A 24,827-nucleotide genomic window follows, 5' to 3' on the forward strand; every position below is an offset into this window, starting at 1 on the left:
CGACATTTGCAAATGATTATGCAAAGTTTTCGCTGCATTCGTGGTTTTCCAAACTGTGTCGGTTTTTTAACAGACATCAAAGCGCGCCAACCGCGAACCTTCGCGTAGTCTCCCACACATTCGCTTGCCCAGTTGCGACGACGATTGCGAAGGTAACGGACGTATCGCCATTTTCATAGTTCGTGACGTCTACTGTGTAGCGTATCTTCATCAAAAGAAATCCCATAAAAACAGCATGGCTGTTAATGTCTGGGAAAGAATTCAAAACTCTTTTTCTCTTCAATGTTCTATTGACGAATTAAAAAGGAGGAGAAATTCGTGAGACATTCGTAAACAAGTGTAGGAGGATACGCAAACGGGTTCGCAAATTGAGTATGCGAACCCATTTGCACAGCCGCTAGGTTTGCGAATGAATGTTTGACGGCCCTTCACATGCGCGCAAACATTCGTACAATGTACGAATATTTGCGCGCATGTCAGTGGCCGGCATTATGCTTTGAATTGAAATTAAAAAAGTGTTTTGGGGTTATCAATGACATAATAAAATTGTTTTAAATATTAAGTGTTATTTATTACCTATGCAATACTAACATTTGTGTTGTAACACAAACTGAATAAAAGTATAGACTAAAATTAACTAACTCAATGATGACGACATTTAAGGACACACAAAGGTTAAACAGATTTGATAAAAAAATATTGATATTCATAGATTTATTTTTTAAGAAAAATTCTTTTTTTTGTAGTTGAAGATTTACTGGTGGCCCGGAGGCCTTTCCAGTTTCACCAGAACAGGTGGGCGAGCAAAGGCTCAGCAAGAAGGGGTGGCATTTGTTAACAGCTGCCCGAGCGCCTCCGAAGGAGAGCTGATGCATGGGTTAGGTTGCACGTCGACCTCTTTGTCGAGTTCGACGAGTACGGTTACCGGGTTCCTCAGCCTGCTCCTAGTGTTAGAGCTGAAGGTATCTAATGCAAGAGTTATTGGATCTGATGGATCCGTAAGGACGTGTCTAGAGCAACGACGGTGACTTGCTCCTGCGTGATCAGGATTCGGGAGAAAAATTCTGTAGTCGCCTTACGTGTTCCTCGAAAAGGTTTTTCAATCAAAGCAATTTTAAAACAAAGGTCAATGCTACATGGTAATATTAATTAGGTGAAATATATGAAACATACGCGTAAGCGGATTTAGAACCGGAGAAACAAGAAGACTAATTATTAAAATTACTTTACGCAATGCCCTAATGCCGGTAGCCAGTGGCTTGGCTTTGCCCCTGTCATAGCTGAAGTCCATTATGACCACTTACCATCAGGTGGATCGTATTGTCTACCTACAATTGCAAAAAAATAGCTATAAGCTAATGCGGTGAATCCAAGCTAACGATATTTTATGAATTTCCTGTTGTTAACATAATCTACAAACATGTCTCATACGTCTTGCACTGGTGGTAGGGCAATTTGCGAGTCCGCGCGGGTAGGTACCACCGCCCTGCCTATTTCTGCCGTGAAGCAGTAATGCATTTCGGTTCGAAGGACGGGGCAGCCGTTGTACTGTAAAAACGGAGACTTAAAACTCATTTCTCAATATGGGCGGCGAAATTTTACGTGCTTGTTGAAGTCTATGGACTCCGTTGACCACTTAGCATCGGGTGGTCCGAAAGCTCGTCGAACCATCTTAGCAAGAAATAATAATTTAATGCGATACTTAATACTGTTTCTTGTTAGCGTTAGGTTAATAAATAGTTTGTGTTAGTTTTTATAGCTTCAATGGTTAAACATGCTCACAGGTGCTAAGTGGTCACCAGAATGTATAGACATCACAATATTACACCCACCTCGAGACACCAGAATATATAGACATCACAAAACGAGTTCTTTCACCCATCTACATATTGAATCAACTGAATCGTCGGCTGTCCTATTCCTCAAACTAGAGTTTCAATATTCCAGCTTTTTTTTATGATTGAAGGATAACTGGTGACTCGGAGGCCTTTCCAGTTTCACCAGGACAAGAATATTCCAGGTCGTATGTGATATATATATGGATTTGCTTAGGTTGGAAGCTTGTTGACCTTGTTTATTAACCAAGAACGTTTATTCCGAATTCATCACGGAACATTCAACAAAAAATAAAATGGCGATTAGCTTGAAAAATAATTGTTTTTGAAGTGAAAACTTCTTTAGAATCGTTGTGATTTCAAAACGGATGCAACGGAAAAAACGACAGGTAAGAGACACAAATACAAAAATGTGTAGGATGAAGCCAGCAAAGAATGAGACAGAAATATACATACTATTTAATACAGCGCCATCTGTGAGATTTTTTAATACTAACGTGTGTATGAAAGCTCTTGTAGTGAATTTTAATTTAGGATTATACGTGAAATTAAAATATCAATTCACAGAGGGCGCTACCTTACAATTATTTAATAATGACAAAATTTTACATATACTTAAGACGTTTAGGATAATTGTATTTTATTGGAAGGTTTCACTTCTACCACGTGTGAATTGCACACATTTTGTTTTTTTAAATTTTATCTATCAATACCATTTTCGAGTTCTTCCAGTCCACCTACGTCATATATAAACCGCGCAATTATCAAAGTATACATTGTTTTTGATTGCGCATATTATCATACGTATGTATGTATGGTAATGTACTTATTAAATAATAAATCATAACGGATAACCCTGCCGAATAACTCGTAAAATTACAGGTCAATTCTGATATAAGTGATATTTAAAATAAATAAATTTAAATATATAATATGAGTTCTCTACAGTTAAACAAAACTACATGTCGATCTTCGAAGAACTCTCTTAAGATCCAGCCTTCGATAATTTTAGTGAGTGTCAAGTGAGTGTCAAGCAATGTAAATTAGCAATTCAATTCATTTTGGAATCTATGGTGGAAACATTAATCACAGTTGGTAATGGTATGCCACTGCTACTTCTTTTCTTGGCGAATTCAGAACACTTCCGTCTTATACTTACAATAGCAGCATTATAAACAGGAATAATTTGATTACCCACTATCTCAGCTATTTCTATTCTGAAAGACTCATTCTTGAGGAATTAAATATTTTTTTTGCATAGATGGGTGGATAATCTCACAGCCCACCTGCTGTTAAGCGGTTACCGGAGCCTATAGACATTTAGAACGTAAATGCCGCTACCCACCTTGAAATATGAGTTCTAAGGTCTCAGTATAGTTACAACGGCTGCCCCATCCTTCAAAACGAAACGCGTAAGTGCTTCACAGCAGAAATAGGTAGGGTACTTACCCGTGCGAACTCACAAGAGGTTCTACCACAAGTTAAAAATTTAGTACAATATCATAGTCTAATTCATTGAATACTATACGTGGAAGGTAAATCTATCGATATTCTAACGCATTAACCACGTGATCTCTCAATATTTGTAAACATACATAATGTAGCTCTGCTCTCTGGAGCGTAAATAATACACTTAATATATAAGAGCAAACAGTGCACATAAAATTTATTCATAACGTAAATGACGCAAACCTTGAATGGTGAGGTAGCTGTCTAAGCTGTGATTTTAGCTTCAACCGCCTTTAAGTCAACTAAACTAAAGCCATGGAAAGAGCCATGCTCGAAGTTTCTCTGAAGGATAAAATCCGGAATGAGATTATTCGACAGAGAACTAAAGTCGTCAACATAGCTCAAAGAGTCAGCAAGCTGAAGTGGCAGTGGGCTGGCCATATATGCCGTAGGACTGACGATCGCTAGAGCAGACGGGTTCTCGAGTGGAGACCGCGCAGCGGAAGACGTAACGTGGGACGCCCCCTGGCTAGATGGTGCGATGACCTCCGCACGGTGGCCGGCAAGAAGTGGATGAGGAGAGTCGCAGACCGGGCTCAGTGGTGTAGATTGGGAGAGGCCTATGTCCAGCAGTGGACGACTATGGGCTGTTGATGATGATGATGATGATGAAGTCAACTAATTTTCGCTTCGTGTCATGTCAGTGTAACATTCTAACACGCTGCCTAAATGTAGTGTAGGCGTAATTCATAATAAACGGTCTAAAGTTTTGGTGTAAACAAAAGCGAACCCATGGAGTTAATAAGTACCTACAACTGGAGTGCTGTCTAATGCCGAGAAATCGGTCTCGAAAGAGAATACTTTTTGGTCGCGGTGTCCTTGTCTAATGTGGTGACCATATAAAATGTATTTATAGGACACAATTATACACATGCATCAGTTTTGAATTTACCTTAAGTAATTCTGTGTAACCCTATGTAAATACAAAACACGTGCTTGCAACGTTTTATTTATGTAAATTCAATTCTAAACATTGCTTCGTCGTCATGGTGACTTTTTTTCGACGGTTTTTTTTGGAAGTTGCTGCGTTGTCGAAAATCTAGCACTGAGTTTTATTACAAACATCATTACCTCAGTTCTATTACTTAAACTTCCTCAAACTCATGTTTAACGTCCGAATACTGAACTTAATTACGCAATTCCTACTTTAATGTACTGGCTAAGTGGGCCGTGCAAATTAATATTTGACACACTAAGTGAGACATTGCAACACACATGGTCTGCGCGTATCGGGTGCTCTTTTCCTACATTCACATCTTCAATTGATTTAAAATTGCTTGTATTTTTACTTCTGTGCTATTTTCATGACACGTGTATATTAAGTCTACTAGTTACATTTTAGGAAATAAAACACAATGGGTAATAAAATGAAATGAACTGAAATTCATTTATTTGTTATATGTAGACAATTAAATAACTCTTAAATGACAAGTCAATACACATAACACAATACACATAGTACTTGATGTCTATTTACAAAATATTGGTTATATTATTATTATTAAGTTCAGTTAATTTTCTGTAGTCTTATAATATAACATTTCCTCTATTTTAAGTAAATTCTTTTTTTTCAACGAAATACATAATTTATTTTAATCAATATCTAAGTGGACCATGAGTATCATTAAAATTTCGCAATTTAAATTTCAATTCAATTAAAAATCGCCATTTTTCTTTAATAAATCTAAAATCGACTTTATATTTACAATCACTATTTCGCGGCTTTTAAGTTTTTGTTTCAATACCTTAACATCTTGTCGTAATTTTGCTTTTCTCGGGGTATTTTTTATTTCTTGCGTTTGAGTACTTGATTCTTCTTGTTTGACCTTTATATAGAACATTTTCCAGAAATTCCAACGTCATATTTACTAGAAGATCCTCCTCGTTGGCTTAACGTCAGGCAAATGATATACATGCTTGCGTGCGACGCTATTCAATACAATAAAAAAAGTTCAAAAAATACTACGTGATGGCTCTTATAATATAAAAAATACATTGCAAAATTATAGTTTTCACGATTGTTTTTTCAAATTTAGTATATGACATAGATTAAGTACAATTTACAAGACAAATGGTATTAAATATTATAATGAGAAAAAATATCTCACATTTTAAAAATATATGCTCACACTAGTAAAAATTTATCAATGAATCTGACATATGGAAGGATATTCCACAAACTGGAGAGGATTCTCGCTTAAAACCACTTACATTAAAAGTGTTCACCATGATTACACGGAAAGTTTCACGATTTTCGAAAAAAAACAAGCCACAAGCTGTATCAGTGCCATTTTAACTTCGCACTACAAACGTAAATAGACGCCATTTTTCTTTTAATCCATTCATAGCTCTTTTTCGGTGATGCCAACAATTAATCTGGCTTCCCACCAAATTCAACATGAAAACCATCAGAAATCTACGTACCTACCATTACATTTTCCATTAAACAGAGTTCTTATTAATATAGAACAATATTTTTTTTGTTAATGAGCTTTATTAATACATGATGTTCTATTAAAAATCAATATATATCATATAATCAATACTTCTTATATAATTTATTTTAATAAATTGTCATCATCAGAAACTAATTTCACCATAACTTTGTACGTTTATTTTGAACCAATTTAATTATTGACGTTGATGGAAATTCTAAATTGTCGCAACATTTTCTAGTTAAGTTTAAGTCACATCGTTTAAATAATATGTATTTAGATATATTATTGTCATAAAATGTTTAAAATCCTGTAAAGTGGATTGATTTTAACCTTTTCGATAATTTTCAACAACGCCCAAGCTACTAAAAAATCCACTAACCACTAAAAGCCATTTTTGATAACTAAGACGGGGGTCCAAATTCCGAGATTTTACGGAAAATCCCCTAAGCTAGCAACACTGCTTTTTGTTTGTAAAATGTGCGAGAGGGACACCACCACTTAATAATCATTCTCTTTTCAGACCGTTTTTCCTTACATCTTTTGCTATTTAAAAATAAACTTTAAGCCATAGAGATAAAGTATATTTTTAGTTATTATGTCAAACGAAGTAAGCACTCCAGTTAGAATAGTAACTCTATGAGCGAACCCTAACATCTTGTTGGTACGATTTCATGGTCATATGTTCGGTGACGTGAAACGTCGTTATCAACGCAATTTAAGATAATGAGTTCACACAGTTAATCATTTTGTTGTTATTCATTTGTCAAAACATCATTTCGATTAATATTAAGTGATATTTTTTTTTGGGTGTTTTTATGTGATTTTTTATTTTGCAAGGAAACGAGCATACGACTCGCCTGATGGTGAATGGTTGCCGTCGCTCATAGACGTCAGCAATATCAGGGGCAGGGCCAAGCCGCTGCCTACAGATTGTGTTTTGTTTTGTTAAATCTATACTAATATTATAAAGCTGAAGAGTTTGTTGTTGAGAGAGAGTTTGAACGCGCTAATGTCAGAAACTACTGGTCCGATTTAACAAATTCTTTCAGTGTTAGATAGCTCCTTAATATTCCAGAATTCAAAAATATTTTCACTTTCTACGTAAATGAAGTGGGGGGTAAAATTTAGCGTTATGCCAAAGTAACTATTCCACGTGGATGGAGTCGCGAGCAAAAGCTAGTCTAAAATATTCGGCCCACAATGTTTGGCAGTGGTAAACATTTTTTACGTCATGATATGAGATATCAAAATCAAAGATCACGGGACTTGTAAGCTGTTAAAGTTGCCTAAAATAATTTCATTCTATCAGCTCTTTCCTTGTCCTTATGCTTGAGTTATTCATATATAGTGTAATGTATATGTAATAGACTACAGTAATAACAGTCATATGAATTTAAGCAATTTGAGTCCTTCAAAGGTACCTAAGTGTTTCAAGAAGAACTGATTGATCATTTCGTGTCATTTAAACCGACAATACCTCCATTTATAGCTACAGAATCATTCTATCAATTGATGTGTCCTCATTCAGATCCTTGCTTGGTTTAAAAAAAGTCCGCACGTGAATACGCAACACGTGTGAAGGTTAGGTCAATTGACCTATAGCTTGGATGTTGGAAACACGGCAGATATGTTGCTTATGAGTACAATTCGTGTCGTAGCAGGTTTTGTTGTTTTTGTCTAAAACATACTAGAATAGAACAGAATAAGCCAATCCAAATCTTTCCGTAGGTGTTTTAAAACGTAACTAAGGCTTTTGTGGAATTGGCGTCAGCGTTTTCCGAGTCTTAATCAGCTTACTGCGATCACAATTCAGCATTTAATGGTAGGACGTATCAGTTCGCATGGGGACAGATGAAACAGGCGTCAATTGAGACTTGTCTCAAGATTTTAAGTCTCAAAATTAGTGGCGTTCACGATATGATATCTATGGGCTTCTATAACCACTTTACAACAAGCCGCCTATGAGTTCCTTCATATATACCAGTGACGGGCAAAGTACGGCCCGCGGAAGTATTTAATCCGGCCCGCCGAGAATCCATCCATCCTAAACATTCTAGTCAGTATTTTTGCGCGTAAAATAAAATCTAATATGCATTGCTTCATATGCATGCATTTTTTCTATAATTCTGGCCCTCCCCTAGAATTTCTGAAACTTTGTGGCCCGCCATTAAAAATGTTTGCCCACCACAGATCTATACAAATATGCAACAAAAAATAAATCGATAGGTACGGATTTCGATTTCGTGTTTCAAAGTATACTGCTTAATTTTAAAGTGGTAGTATAGTTTTCGTTGATAAATTGAAATCAAGGAAATCATTCGCTTCGAGCATGAAAAATTATGTATCATTATTATTTTCCAAATAAAATAAAATCCTCTTTAATAACAAGAAAAGGATAGAAGATATTTGAAAAAAGACTTACATGCTATTTCTATACTTCGTAATGCCACATCCATATTTTTGTAATTTGGAATCAGGGGTGGACAGATTTAGATATCCGTCACACAAATGGATGAAGTTATGCAGTAACGAGCCAGGCTTCCTGGTTACAGAGGGTCTAGATTAAAACTGATCGTACTAGATTATTTAATTTTATTTATGACATTGTAAACTATGGCCCGTCCCACCGTAGTTGTCCACGCGATTTAATTGATGCAAAAAGTTCACTCAAAAAAAAACACTACGTACCACGATACATGAAGTTTAAAGCTTATATTTTTATTCATTGAAGTGATCCACCAAACCTCCAACCCGCAGATACAACAACAGGATAGAAAAATATATATATTATTTGTGTAGGGCATGAACACTCCACCTTACCAATTCGGCTCTAAGATTGGGTTCCGTAAAATCTTCAAAATGTTATTACCACGAACCACAAACAAAAATGTGAAAAAACCAGAATCGCATCTCGACCTGATATCTCGAGTTGCAGATTAAGAGATTTCGCATCTGTTTTTGTCTTTAACAAACAACGGACACGCAAAACATCTTAACTTGTCACAAATAGAAATCCATGTATCTTATCTGGAATGTCTATATTTTCCATTGTAATATGATTTCCGCGCAATAGGTGGCTTCACTAACCAGTAACCACGCCTATTGTATCTTAGATCGCTTATCTGTTCGTTAGGCGGATTAATTACGTCACCTGGGATTGAACAATGTTTTCGGGGTCAATATTGGAAAACCTCTGTTTTAAAAAAAACCACATTTTTAATTCAACTATACGTAACTACTATACTGAGACATTAGAACTTATATCTCAAGGTGAATGGCGCATTTACGTTGTAGATGTCTATGGGCTCCGGTAACCACTTAAGACCAGGTGGGCTGTGAGCTAGTCCAACCACGTAAGCAATAAAAAAAATTAAAAAAAAACATTTTTTTGCCGGTACTAAGACGTCCTTGGATCCCGCCCCGCACGAGTAGGTTTTTTAACTACGATAATTTTACTTCAAGTTTCCGTTTGGAGGGCGTAGCAGCTTTTTTTTTTCCCTACCTATTCGCTGATGGCTTGAGAAGCTATTCCAATTACGCCCGCACGGGTAGGTGAGCTCACGGACTCAACCTGAAAGAATTTGCCAACACTAGCCTTAGCAACAACAGTGCTTCGCAAAATCTGAAATTGAAAGTCGTCGTGGCCTAAAGGATAAGACGTCCGGTGCATTCGTGTGTAGCGATGCACCGGTGTTCGAATCTCAGGCGGGTATCAATTTTTCTAATGAAATACGTACTCAACAAATGTTCACGATTGACTTCCACGGTGAAGGAATAACATCGTGTAATAAAAATCAAACCCGCAAAATTATAATTTGCGTAATCACTGGTGGTAGGACCTCTTGGGAGTCCGCACGGGTAGGTACCACCACCCCGCCTATTTCCGCCGTGAAGCAGTAATGCGTTTCGGTTCGAAGGGTGGGGTAGCCGTTGTCACTATACTGTGGGTGGCGCATTTACGTTGTGGATGTCTATGGGCTCCAGTAACCACTTAACACCAGGTGGGCTGTGAGCTCGTCCACCCATCTAAGCAATAAAAAAAAAAAAAAAAAAAACTACCACCGGATCGGAATCGCGACCCACTGAGAAGATCCGGCGAGAAACTCAGTGAGCTTACCGGGGGAAGCCGTTGAACTCGATACCATTGAGTCTTAGACCTCATGTCTCAAGTTGGGTGGCGGTGACGTAGTGATTTCTAAGGACTCTGGTAACCATTGAACACTAGACGGGCCGTACATTCGTCTATGCTTTAAAAGAGAATTAAAAAAAAACTAGAGGTCCCGCAGTAGTCGAAATAATTAACTGGAATTGTAAGTTTGTACACTATTATGATTGTATTTTATACTTTTATAATCACAAATTTCGCCAAGGCTACACCATAAAAATATTAACAAAGACAAACAATATTTAATCTCAATTTGACAACAGACGCCAAGAACAAAAGTTTGACAATAAATAGTATGCATACGTGTGTGCGTCAAATACATGGTATGTAGTGTGTGTAATGTTTTCTTTATTGATTTAATGTATCATTTATGCATTATTTAAAAAAAATATTAGCATTTTGCACTTCTTCTCTATATTCTCTATAAGTGTGGAATATTTCATACTCCTCCGTCCGCGCAATTTTCGTAAAAAGGGATACAAAGTTTTTGCTTCACGTATTAATATATAGATTGAACTCTGCGCGTCGGGGTTAAAGATAAAATTTAAAGCTTCCGTTTACTGTTGTACTGTCGAAATTCACTTAATTTGTTTTTTATTCATATCATTTAATATGATGTACGTTTTCCAGCTTTGGGTTATGACTTTGATACGCAATTGGGGGAGCTACTGATATTGAATGAACGCTGGTTCCGCACATTTATTTTATTTTATTAAACAAAACACAAGTTGTGGATTTAAAATAAAACGAATTAAAACGAATTTTGTGTAGAATGCGCATATACTAATTATGATTTGTGTTGGTTAATTTTATTTTTATTACTTAGATGCGTGCACGATATTAGCACCCATCTGATTCTAAGTTACCGAAGCCCATAGATATGAACAAAGTAAATACCGCCACCCACCTTGAGATATGAGTTCTAAGTTTCAGTTTATACAGTACAACGGCTGCCCCGCCCTTAAAACTGAAACGCATTACTGCTTCAAGGCAGAAATAGGCGGTGTACTGGCATTTACTTGTGGGGGCTCACAAGACATCCAGTAATTGTGCAAATTATAATTTTCACGGGCTTAATTTTTATTCAATAACATTCCATCATCGTGGATTCATCATCATTGTTCCATCATCGGCATCCGTGAATTAAGTGCGTAATTCAATTAAAAAAAATTATTGTACCTGCCTGCGACATTCGAACATCGGCACAGTCGCATCGCTCAATACGAAAGGATCGGGCATCTTATCTTTTAGGCCACAAGGACTTGAGTATAAGACTTAAGTTTTAATAGGACTTTGCATTTTCCTTCGAGTATTGATTGAAATGGCAATAGGTCCTTACACGGACAGAGAGTAGAAATAAAGCAATTTGAATTAACAATTTAACAATGATATTTATAACAATTATAACAACAATAATTATAAAATAACAATAACATAACTTATACAAGAAATTCTTGGAACGTGCATTAAATGCCTATCTTACAATAGAATGAGCTAATATTAAACTAACAATCAGAGTGAAGCCGTCTTTTGAACTGTAGCAGCAATTTAAGTCGCTTTGATTTTATAGTTAAAAAAAAATGCATCGTCACTCGGGATGATAGTAGGGTGAATGAAGAAATATCCATTCAAATATTTGTAGCAGTTTTACGTACAATGAAGGTCTATAAAGAGATTACTTCGTTCTAAGTGGATACACACGAAGTCTCTTTGGTAGAGAAAAAATATTTTGTTTTTTTATTGCTTAGAGGGGTGGACGAGCTCGCAGCCCACCTGGTGTTAAGTGGGTACCGAAGCCCATAGACATCTACAAGGTCTCAGTATAGTTACAACGGCTGCCTTCAAACCGAAACGCATTACTGCTTCACGGCAGAAATAGGCAGGGTGGTGGTACCTACCCGCGCGGACTCACAAGAGGTCCTATCACCAGTAATTACGCAAATTATAATTTTTCGGGTTTGATTTTTATTACACGATGTTATTCCTTCACCGTGGAAGTCAATCGTGAACATTTGTTGGGTACGTATTTCATTAGAAAAATTGGTACCCGCCTGAGATTCGAACACCGGTGCATCGCTCAACACGAATGCACCGGACGTCTTATCCTTTAGGCCACGTAGACTAAATATTATATATTCTTGTTTTTAAATATATATTTTTTTTTAAACATTTGAAGTACACTAAAACACTCCAATATAGAATTAACTTTATCAAAGTTAACTAAAGCCGCCATTATCAGATAACATGTACTCGAGATGTTAACGACAGGTATATAAATCCATATTAAATAACTAAGATGTTATAAATATTTAACATTTGACGTTCGTTTTTAGTCTTTGCACTATTGTGAGTTTTAACAAATAACAAAATGGCCGCCGAAGTTGTAAGTAGTATAAGATATTACGTTAATAAGATAAATATAAAAATGTGATCGCTAAGAGTATTATTATAAGTTTTATGCTGGTACAAAGATATGCTAAATAACTATGTATCTACTAAGCGTATTTTTAAAAATCCCAACAAATAGTAAAATAATTCAAAAATCAAGCATATCACATATTATATTTATTCAAAATCACGGAGGTCATTTTGAATAAATTTAGTGTCATAAGAATCTATGTTTTGTTAAGTTCATTTTGGTATATGAATGGTTACATAATGAATAAACTTGTTTCAATTATTTTACATTAAACATGTGACAGAATTTATGACCTGACTAGGTATTAAACTAACAATCAGCGAAGCCGTCTTTTGAACTGTAGCAGCAATTTAAGTCGCTTTGATTTTAAAGTTAAAAAAAAATGCATCGTCACTCGGGATGATAGTAGGGTGAATGAAGAAATATACATTCAAATATTTGTAGCAGTTTTACGTACAATGAAGGTCTATCAAGAGATTACTTCGTTCTAAGTGGATACATACGAAGTCTCTTTGGTAGAGAAAAAATATTTTATTTTTTTATTGCTTGCTAACAAATTGCAAGGTCATCCCGGGAGAATGCGCCGTTACTCAACATCGTATCGTTGTAATGGATATGCTTTTTAAGAAAACATCTAAAACTAAAACATCTCACACTCCGGAAATAACCAAATGGTGGAACTTAAAAGGAGATAAGATCCCCGAATTCTGTAACCATTTGAGCAACTTGAAAGTTGATACTGAGTTGGATATTGACAATATATGGGATCACCTTAGCAAATCCATTGTAAAAGCTGGTAATATTACTCTTGGTCGTACAAAAGGTGGTAGAATAAGCAATAAAGAGACTTAGTGGTGGACAGAAGCAGTACAAAATGCAATTCAATGGAAAAAAGATGCCTTTAAGACCTGGCAGTCCACCCAAACTTCTGAAGACCAAGAAAGATATAAAAGAATAAAGAAGGAGACTACGAAAATAGTGGTGGTGGAGCGCGTAGTTGCCCTAAAGACCATGTACGAGCAACTGGAAACAAAAGAAGGTCAAAAATGTATATTTAAGCTCGCTAAACAGCGTTGTTGGAGCACGAGGGATCCCACTAGATGTCGGGCTGTTAAAGATCCAAATGGTGAGCTTCTGTATAAGGATAATGATGTACTATCAGCTTGGCATCAATATTATGAACAGCTACTGAACCCTACTCAAGCTGCTATACAGTTAACAAACGTGGGCAGGAACATTGGGCTTATACCTCCAATACGTCCCAATGAGGTCAAAATGGCGTTAGAAAAGATGGCCAACAAGAAAGCCACGGGACCGGACGGTATTCCAGTGGAAGCTTGGAAGTGCCTTCGTGAGCACGGAATCGAAACGCTCACCAAACTTTTCAACTGTGTGTTGCGCTCTTCCAAAATGCCAGCAGCGTGGAGATTGAGCACCATAGTTCCTATTTATAAGGGGAAGGGCAGTAAGTACGAATGTAACAACTATCGCGGGATCAAGCTGTTAAGCCATACTATGAAACTGTATGAAAGAGTGATTGACAGCCGCCTAAGATCAGAGTGTTCACTATCCAAAAATCACTATGGGTTTGTACAAGGCTTATCTACCACCGACCCTATGTTTGCTCTAAATACGATCGCTGAGGAGTATCGTGCGAAACTTCGGCCATTGTATGTCGCATTCTTAGACATGGAAAAGGCATTTGACCGTGTGCCAAGAGATACGATCTGGTGGAGCCTTCGCAAGAAGAATGTACCCGAACATTATGTTAACGTCATAATTGACACGTACAGGGATGCGAGGTCAATGGTACGGACAGTAGTGGGTCAGACAAAACCAATAGCAGTTGCAGAAGGTCTGCATCAAGGTTCAGTACTGAGTCCCTTTCTGTTCGGCATGGTTATAGACTCACTCACTGAGGTGGCGCAGTCCTCAGCCTCGTGGACTTTCATCTATGCAGACGACGTTGCTATCTGCACCGAGAGCCGCACAGACCTACGAGAGGCACTCCTGTTGTGGAAACAGCAGTTATAGGCCGGTGGCCTAATATTGAGTGTTGCGAAGACACATTACATGTCTTTTAATGACCCAGATCCAGGTGACAACAGTCCGATTTCCATTGACGGTCAACTTGTAAACATGTGCGATCAATACAAGTATCTGGGTACTATGATGCACAGATCTGGAAATTTAAAATGCAACATTCAACACCGAATAGCCGCAGCGTGGCTAAAATGGCGAGAAGTAAGTGGTGTCACCTGCGATAGGAGGATGCCCGTTAAGCTCAAGGGTATGATCTATAAGACCATAATAAGGCCTGTTCTTATGTATGGCAGCGAAACATGGGCGGCAACCAAAAGGAACGTACATACCATTCAAGTTGCTGAAATGAAAATGCTGAGGTGGATGTGCGGCGTGACTAGGCTCGATAAAATCCGCAACGAGTACGTGCGTGGAAGTCTAGATGTACGGGACATCGCTGACAAGATGCAGGAGAGTAGGCTGAGATGGTATGGTCACGTGAAAAGGAAGCCACCTGACTACGTCGGAAATTTGGCGCGACTGCTCGACCTCCCCGGTCGGAGACCTAGAGGCAGGCCCAAGACAAGGTGGAGGGACGTAGTGCTGAAGGACAAGAGAGAATGCAATGTTGCTGACGAGGATGTCGAAGACAGAGCGAAGTGGAGGAGTAAAGTCAGGAAAGCTGACCCCACCACCATGTTGTGGGATAAATAGCTGGGAAGAGAGAGAGATTGCTTAGATGGGTGCACAAGTTCATCACCCACCTGGTGTTAAGTGGTTACTGGAGCCCATAGACAACTACAACTACAACTACGTAAATGCGCCACCCACCTTGAGATATAAGTTCTAAGGTCTCACTATAGTTACAACGGCTGCCCTACCCTTCAAACCGAAACGTATTACTGCTTCATGGCAGAAATAGGCAGGGCGGTGGTACCTACCCATGCGGACTCACAAGAGGTCCTACCACCAATAATTACGCAAATTATAAATTTGCGGGTATTTTTATTACACGACATTATTCCTTCACCGTGGAAGACAATCGTGAACATTTCTTAAGTCGTATTTCATTAGAAAAATTGGTACCCGCCGGCGGGATTCGAACACCGTTGCATCGCTAGATACGATAGCACCGGAAGTCTTATCCTTTAGGCCACGACGACTTCTTAAAACCTTCTTACAAATTAATAAATAGGAAAAGAAGCCTGTGTCCATGATCGACCCGTCGCAGCTTCTGCGTCCAGAGCCTACGTTCAATGACAAGCCCATCGACGCGTTCAGGGACTACAGCGTCGACGACACGGACCCCATCAAGGAACGGGTCCGACGCACTTACTACTTGATGCACTCCAATGTTACCGTCGATTTGGTCAAACGTGAGCATCTGTTTTTTTTTATTGGCAGACGAGCGTACCTCCACCTGATGGTGAGTGGTTACCGTCGCCTATGGACTTCAGTAATGCCAGGGGCAGAGCTAAGCCGCTGCCTTTTTTTATTGCTTAGATGGGTGGACGATCTCACAGCCCACCTGGTGTTGAGTGGTTACTGGAGCCCATAGACATCTACGACGTAAATGCGCCACGCACCTTATGTGGCTCTCTTGTAAAGTTACAAAAATGTCGCTTAAACCAAATAACCTTTCACCTCTCGATAATATAATGATATTTTTACGTAAAATGTCTATACATACGTTTTTACGTAAAAAAATAATGTCTTATTATTTTATTCAAATCAAAGCACTACAAGAAAAACCAGTTTCGAATAAGTATTAAATAAAATGTTTATAACCAGAAAAACGCGAGAAATGGCTAAAGTTCAACCACTTCAAGGCCACAGTGAAGGATGCTCTCATCAAGCTCAATGAGCTGGTGGACGAGTCAGACCCCGACACGGACCTACCAAACATCGTGCACGCTTTCCAGACCGCTGAAAGGATCAGAGAGGATCACCCTGATGAGGACTGGTTCCACCTTACTGGCCTCATTCATGATTTAGGCAAGGTAACGTTCTTCAGAACATAAAGTCAATCTCCGCAGCAGAATAAATAAGATTATTTATTTATTTTTAAGGGATTTTATGACCTGGTAACTAAAACCTTTAAGTCATGTCTTATTTTAATTTATATTCTTATTTTTATGAAAAATGATAATATGGAGGGAATTGAAATGAAATGAAGATGATTAATTTGAGACATTAATCAACTGGGATGAAATTAAACACAATGAGATGAGATGATATGGGATGACATATAATCACAGTAAAATGGTGGTCATTTACTGAGATTTTTGCAGTAGACTTTTTGGAGGATCCCGAGAAGTTACGTTCAGCGGCTTTGTTTCATTTTCCCACATTTGTGCAGTTTCACAGATATTAAACCGTTAATAAACCACCACTATTACACATTTAAGCCTGAAGAAACCCTAAATAGACAAAATAAAACAAATCACACAATTCACTCCTTGCGTTCCCGCCAAAAAGTCAAGATTATTTGACTGTCTGTAATTTTGGAGGAAATACTACTACATAGGTGATACGTATTGTGTCTTTGCTTTTTTAATCTACTTATCAACTTCTATTCAAATCGATCGTGGCTCAAAAATTGCGTCGTAAATATTACAATGAATGTTACTCAGGCTGTTTTTCTCTCCTATTTTTTCTCTCTTTGTCTTGGGCTATCAATTATGACCCATTGCATTTAGACTTGATACATTGTCACAATTTATTTCTTGGTAAATTGTCACAATATATATTTTAACAATTCATAATTTAACAACAACGATTTCACTGTAACAGCTTCAATATTAATTTTAAGTTTAGCTTTGCTTCGTTTATCCTATTATTGGCGTTATCTTATTCTATAAAACTCAAAGAAATTGTGATTTTTTTGGAATACCTAGTCTGAGTTTTAATTTCTATTGATCTGCTGTAGTTAAACGAATGTTTATTTATTGGGCTGTTTGTTTGAGTTTGAATTCACTCAAGTACTTGATGAATAATTTGGACAGTTGCTGTTAGGATTTAGAGAACCTTCTGGTATTGTTTCAAAAACAATTGAAAAGTACCGCGAGTCGCCTAACATTATTTTTTTTTGCTTAGGTGGGTGACGAGCTCACAGCCCACCTGGTGTTAAGTGGTTACTGGAGCCCATAGACAATTACAACGTACATGCACCACCCACTTTGATATATAAGTTCTAAGGTCTCAAGTATAGTTACAACGGCTGCCCCACCCTTCAAACCGAAACGCATTACTGCTTCACGGCAGAAATAGGCAGGGTGGTGGTACCCACCCGCGCGGACTCACAAGAGGTCCTACCACCAGTAATTACGCAAATTATAATTCATTATCTTTCAAATATTTTACGATTAATTTCAGCAAAGCGTGACATATAATACTTACTTAGATATAAAATTGCGCGTACCTACGTCACGTGAAAAGTATGATAACCTTCAGTTTTTACGAGTGTCTTGACTTTTCATTAAGAAAACAATGTCATGTATACGAAGGTCTCGGGGTGTTGATAGCCGAATTATTTGCCGAGTAGAAAAGTAAGGTTGTTTATCTTAGCTCCCCTAAATACGAATCATTTTTTTTGTATTTCAACTTATTTAACTAGAAAAAACAATTTAATGTAAGAAAGCACAACAAAACAACTTTCATTAAACTTTCAGTTAACTTTAGTTATTATATAGTTATATTAAGTATTTTTCATCGGACGCGAGTTTAGATCTTTACGCCACTGTAGAGTCCTTAGCGTAACAGCACAGTCGGAATCCTATGGTATATTGCGACACCCTTATAGCGTCCAAACCAGTACTAAAATTGCCTTAAGACAGGCATAGACAAAAGCTCCTTTTAGGCTGACTACGCAAAAAAAGCCGAGGACAGGCGGGAGTGGCGCAGGATACTCCAGGAGACAGTTATAAGAGGGGGCCATGGCCATCATCATTCAGGAGGCAAGATAAAATACCTACAACATGTTGTAAATTTCTGTTTTAGGTAATGGCATTTTATGACGAGCCGCAGTGGTGCGTGGTCGGAGACACTTTCCCCGTTGGTTGTAAATGGGCTGACTCCATCGTCTATGGTCCCGAGAGCTTCAAGGACAACCCCGACACTTATAACCCTAAATACAAGTATGTAGCCTGAGATATCTGTATATGCTGTATGTACGTAGATAAACTCCAAAAAATACTATTTTTTAATAATAATGACGATATTTTGGAGCTTCAAGGACAACCCTGACACTTATAATCCTAAGTACAAGTATGTAGCCTGAGATATCTGTCTAAGCTGTATGTACGTAGATAAACTCCAAAACTATTATTTGATAATAGTAATGATGATATTTTGGAGCTTCAAGGACAACCCTGACACTTATAATCCTAAGTACAAGTATGTAGCCTGAGATATCTGTATATGCTGTATGTACGTAGATAGACTCCAAAAAAATACTATTTTTTAATAATAATGATGACATTTTGGAACTTCAAGGCCAACCCTGACACTTATAATCCTAAGTACAAGTGTGTAGCCTGAGATGTATATGCTGTATCTACCTAGATTAAAATCAAACCTATTATTTTATGATGATAATGATGATATTTTGATATATATATTTGATGATAAAAGAATGGAGTGCCTTTGCAGAGACCTACACTCGGCATTATGTGGACAAGGGTTGAAGAATATATTATTATTATGAATACATTTAAAACCGTAACGGGTAAAAATAAGTTGATAGGTTAAATAAGGTAAACATTCTGTTTGTTAACGAAATATCGTTTGATTTATTATAAATCAAGTTAAGTAAAAGCTAAAGAACGTTTGAACAATTCACCTGTCAAACTTTGCGTAAGTAAAATAACCCAATAAAGCAAGTCTTTTTAAAAAAAAATTCTAGCACCAAATATGGAATGTACAAACCCCACTGCGGAATCGATAATTTGCTGATGTCCTGGAGCCACGATGAGTATCTGTATCAATTCCTGCTTCATAACAAGTCTACGATACCTGAGAAGGGTCTATACATGATCAGGTAATTAACATTGTTTAAATCAAAATTTTAAACAAACTTATTTATTATTTAATAAGCTGATAATGAGAAAATTGGAATCCCGGCGACACTGTTAACGAATATGTCATTAGATTTTAAGGCGGATGCATGTTCGTCATGTTAAAAATTCATTTGTTTTATAGTCGCTATTGTGCTTTTACAGCTGCAATTGTGGGCCCACGAACTTAACCTACAAAATTAGAAGTCTAATTCTACGGGTTCCATATTAACATTACAGTATCTAGTTTTTTTAATGGAGACTAGCTGACCCGGCATACTTCGTAGTGCCTTAATCGATAAATAAAAGGCGTAAACAAAAGGAATCCGTCTGACGGGGGGACATCAAAGGGAAAATAAAATTGTTATTTTTATTTGAATCCGAGCATTTTCATATTTATCTACCTTTTAAAACTTCTCTGGACTTCCACAAATAATTCAAGACTAAAATTAGCCAAATCGGTTCAGCAGTTCTAGAGTTTTAGCGAGACTAACGAACAGAGTTTATAAATATATAGAGATATATATATAGAGATATTGCTTGTGGCTCAGATACCATACCAGTTTCTCCTGGGCAGGCGGGCGAGCGCGGGCTCAACCAGGTGCTCGGTGTTTAGTAATTACCAAGCAAAAGAACTGAAAGTTTCATTACATTACAATATTGTATATTTATCATGGCTATCATTCGTGACCACACTTTCGATTAATAGATTATATACGTAAATATCTTGTCGGCATAATCACATAGCCTACGTACATATGTACGAGTATACGGTAGGCAGCGGCTTGGCTCTGCCCCTGGCATTGCTGAAGTCCATGGGCGACGGTAACCACTCACCATCAGGTGGGCCGTAAGCTCGTCTGCCTACAAGGGCAATAAAAAAAAAAACGTGATGTCTTCATTACTATATAAAGACGGACAAAATAAATGTGTTTAAATTGCAGGTACCACTCGTTCTACCCTTGGCACGCAGGCGGAGACTACCGCCATCTGAGCAATGAAAAAGACGAAGAAATTCTAAAATGGGTGACCGAATTTAAGTAAGTCTTTCATTTTAACAATTTCAAAACATAAACGAATAACTTGAAAATAGAATTTGTTCTTATTTCTTCTTATTTGTTCTTATAGAATTTGTTTCAAACGGCCGTCTGGTGTGGTGGTAAGTGACATGGTCACTACACAAGGGGGTCGCGGGTTCGAATCCCGCCAAGGGAAGATATTTGTATATGATAAATATAAATGTCTTTCCAGGGTTATGGGTGTATATTAAATATATGTATGTGTATAATAAAAATATTATATTTATTTCCGTTATCTGGTACTTGTAACACAAGTTCTTTGCGAACTTAGCACGGGACCAGTTAACGTGGCGTGATTGTTAGTAAATATTTATTTATTTATATTTATTCTTAAATTTGAAAAAAAACATTGAAAAAAAAATACAATCACCAAACCCCAAGCTAAAATCCTGACAAGGATCATCAGTTACAACTCTTTAATTTGGCTCGTTACTAAGCCGGAATTCTTCTAAGATTTTCAGTGTCCTTTTTTATTTATTCATACATATTTTGAATTTTAAATAATGTTTGCCGAGTAAAGGATATTATGTAATTGATAAAAGCAATTTCCTGATAAGTCAGAATTACGATTATCGTACGTAACTGAGTTGTATCTTGGCGTTAGATACTTGATGTCAATAATAACAAAGTAAACATTATGTTATGTGGTCTATCGAACAAGACACGTATCGAGCGATGCCATTTTTTTTCATGATTACATTGGTAAACGATATCACGGCTCGGTTAATGTTAAATGATTTCCGCAGCCAAAAGATATCACAACGGCCCCACCCAAATAGAAACAGGGGATCCTGCAGTCAAATGATTGCCTAAATCCACACACGTCACAATGTGCCAAATTTAGTAAAAGAATTAAATGAATCTAAATACTATAAAACTATATTAAAACTAACTATAACAAATTTTTTTTTTTTTGATTGCTTAGGTGGTTGGACGAGCTCACAGGCCACCTGGTGTTAAGTCGTTACTGGAGCCCATAGACATCCACAACGTAAATGCGCCACCCACCCTGAAATATAACTATAACTAAATATAAAACCTCGTAGCAAATACTATAAAACTATGTTTGTATCTAATCAGTTTGTAAATGCTCTAGTTTCGCACCGGATAAACTAACGACTTCTGTTTTCCTTGTAGCAAATATGATTTGTACACGAAGAGTGAGAAGGTGCCGGACATTGAGGCCCTTTGGCCGTACTACGAAAAGCTCATTGAGAAGTACATCCCCGGAATCTGCGAATGGTGATAACATCACATCTTTACCGAAACAACCATAATTACTGTAGTTATATAAGTAAATTATATTTATGAATAGTATTATCACGTCACGGGAACAACCATAATTAATTTAGTTACATAAGTAAAGTATACATGAGTCGACTATTATCAAAGCCGGCAATCTGACTTTTGGACAATGATTGGTAAATCAGAAAAACGAATTATTGACTTTGTATTCCATTGGCAGTCACAAAACTCTTCGGAACGACATCTTAGATAAATAACAGGTTATGTATTAACCTTTATTTAATGCAGGTTTTGAACCGTATTCTTTGAAGGAGACGATTATATTCAAATAAATCTGTATTGACATATCAATAATTTTTTTTTGTCCAAATGCACAGATTGCCACCTTTGATAATAGACGACTCACATATAAATGGTATTATCACGCTCAAGGCCACTTATTTTGGGCGCTCAGTGCAGAAAACCGCCTGAAAATGTAAATTATTTTTGACATTTGTAGTTTTACTCAACTCAATAAAAAGGCAGAGAACAACTCGCTCCTAACCTAAGCACCAGCCCGCTGAGTTTCACGCCGGATCTTCTCAGCGGGTCGCGATTCCGATCCGGTAGTAGATTCATTCGCGAAACAGCTACTTTTGAGGCGTTAGGTCTCCTTTGGAGGCGCCCGGGTAGCTGTTGTAGTTGTTAGCAAATCCCATCCTTCCTGGCTGAGCCTTTGCTCGCCCACCTGCCTTGGTAAAACCGGAAAGGCCTCCGGGCCACCAGTAACTTATCAAACATAAAGAAAAGAACAACTCTGATGCCCCTTTTGTCTTATTTTACCCCATCTAAACTCTATATGCATTTAAGTTTGTATCTCATTGAACAATTAAACTGATGGGCTGGACATTGAATCATTAAAATGCAAGTCCTCGCGATATTTTTTTTATTGCTTAGATGTGTGGACGAGCTCACAGCCCACCTGGTGTTAAGTGGTTACTGGAGCCCATAGACATCTACAACGTAAATGCGCCACCCACCTTGGAACACACACTCCTTCCAGCTTCAATTATTAAAAAGATAAAATTGACAGCATCTAACTGTGTCAACATTTGGTTTTAGTTAATTTAACGTTATTAGAATGAAATAACAATTAGATGGAATTTTATTTTGAATCACTGGTTGTGAAATACATTAGTTTTGTTAAAAACATATCTGGAGGGTATGGGGAGATTTTTAAAAGAGAAAAAAAAGCAAATTCATTAATAACATACAAGTGACCAAAAGTAAATTTGATTAGAATTTGTTTATAGTTAGGTAAACGTCACCAAAGTCTTTCTAGAACTTTTGTAAATATTTTCAATTTCCGACTAGCTCTGGTGGTAGTTCCATAGTCGAATATTATCAAATAATTAAATAAATAATTAATAAATTAAATCTTTACATTAATTCATTATTCAATTAATTAAATCTATTTTTCATGTCATCTTTTGATTGACACAGGATAAATGTCAAAATCACTTATTTTATTTTATTATATAGATATTTTTAGCTTTAATAAGTATTGTATAGAGGAATAACTGCATTAAATTTCTGCATTGTGTTGAATTTTTAATATAACTTTGCGACTGAAATCCAAATAATTCGGAATATTCAACATTATATTCATAATAACTATCTTATTCCAGTTGTTTACGAAATAAGTAACAATACTATAATATTATATAAATTATTAATACAATAAATTTGTTTTAATTGAAAGTTTCGTTTTGCTTTCATAATTTCTTTACATTTCTTATATTAATGCCAATTTCTCGACTGATCCTTCTAGTAAATTAATGCCAAAATTACATTCCGTCCTGATGGAATGGAATGGCTAATGTCAAATGTCAACCCTTTTTAAGAATGTTATGGTTAGTCTAAGATGCCACTCATAAGAAGTCCCTTAAACCCCTTTTACGACACCCCCAGAAAGATGTGACTCGGACCTGCTCTAAGTTGAGAACCGCACGGTAAAAATTAAACTGTAACGTGGGAGGGAATATTAAAATATGGACTTTGTGAATAAGGATATGCGAGAGGGGTCTAAATGAAAAAAGAGAACATGCTACGCCGGACGGGATACGAACAAAAAGAATAATACAATTTAATCATCATTATTCTCCTGCCCTTTTCCCAGTTACCTGGGGTCGGCGCAACATGTTTTCTCCTTCCATACTCCTCTATCATATACCATTTCTTCGCTCAATCTCCTCTTACACATATCGTCTTTCACGCAATCCATCCGTTTCTGCTTAGGTCTACCTCTTCCTCTAAAGCCTTGCACATTCATAGTTAGCACTCTCTTACCAACCTAATTGACATTTCAACTCATCATATTTCCATACAATCCCAAACGCGCACTTCTCATCTTCTCTGTCACCGGCCACTTTCACACGTCCTCTAACATATAATAATACAATTTGATAATGCTCATAACTTCGAAGATCTTAAAGTAAAGTAATTTACCGACAGATTGCACGTGTTACTAGCACAGATATTTTTACTAAAACGAGTTTTATTCTTGTAGTCGTTCAGGTACCGACGCTACCGTGCCTGTTTCTAGAAATTGTCTGACACAGAATAGGACGTGAAAATTCTCCACGGCCTATACTCGTAGAGGCATATAGGAAAGAAGTGCAATAAATTTCCAAGTTCAAGGAGCAGGGCTAATAAAAAAAAGGACGGAATTGTTAAAGTAATGAAGAACACCTATAATTCGATACATATTGGCTTTCCTGCCACTATTTATCAGTAAGGGCTATCCGACGAGAATCTCAGTGGGCTGACAGCTCGTCTCGTCTAACCCATGCATCAGCCCGCTGAGTTTCGCGCCGGATCTTCTCAGCGGGTCGCGATTCCGATCCGGTAGTAGATTAATTCGCGAAGCAATTGCTTTTGAGTTGTAAGGTCTCCTTCGGAGGCGCTCGGGCAATTGTTAGCAAATCCCACCCCTCCTGGCTGAGCCGTTGCTCGCCCACCTGTCCTGGTGAAACTGGAAAGGCCTTCGGGCCACCAGTAATCTTTCAATCATAAAAAAAAG

At 37.3% G+C, this 24,827-nt stretch overlaps 1 protein-coding gene and 2 long non-coding RNA genes across 3 annotated transcripts; 1 reads left to right on the forward strand and 2 right to left on the reverse strand.

The window, feature by feature from the left end:
• Positions 1–4,704: 4,704 nt before the first annotated feature.
• On the reverse strand, positions 4,705–8,807 carry LOC134200316 (uncharacterized). The gene is made up of 2 exons (XR_009975166.1): positions 8,603–8,807; positions 4,705–8,324 (listed from the first exon to the last, which is right to left on the reverse strand). It is a non-coding gene; the product is annotated as an uncharacterized LOC134200316 (long non-coding RNA).
• A 3,478-nt stretch (positions 8,808–12,285) lies between these two features.
• Positions 12,286–21,926, forward strand: LOC100101177 (myo-inositol oxygenase). The gene is given in 7 exon segments (NM_001099805.1): positions 12,286–12,330; positions 15,584–15,764; positions 16,180–16,388; positions 18,388–18,524; positions 19,292–19,426; positions 20,387–20,482; positions 21,659–21,926. Coding segments are annotated over 7 exon segments (882 nt in total). The 5' UTR covers positions 12,286–12,315; the 3' UTR covers positions 21,768–21,926.
• LOC134200318 (uncharacterized) lies at positions 21,379–21,756 on the reverse strand. Its single transcript, XR_009975168.1, has 2 exons — positions 21,626–21,756; positions 21,379–21,541 (listed from the first exon to the last, which is right to left on the reverse strand). It is a non-coding gene; the product is annotated as an uncharacterized LOC134200318 (long non-coding RNA).
• Positions 21,927–24,827: the final 2,901 nt, after the last annotated feature.

The sequence above is a fragment of the Bombyx mori genome, chromosome 16 (assembly GCF_030269925.1).
Source record: "Bombyx mori chromosome 16, ASM3026992v2".
Lineage (NCBI taxonomy): Eukaryota > Metazoa > Arthropoda > Insecta > Lepidoptera > Bombycidae > Bombyx > Bombyx mori.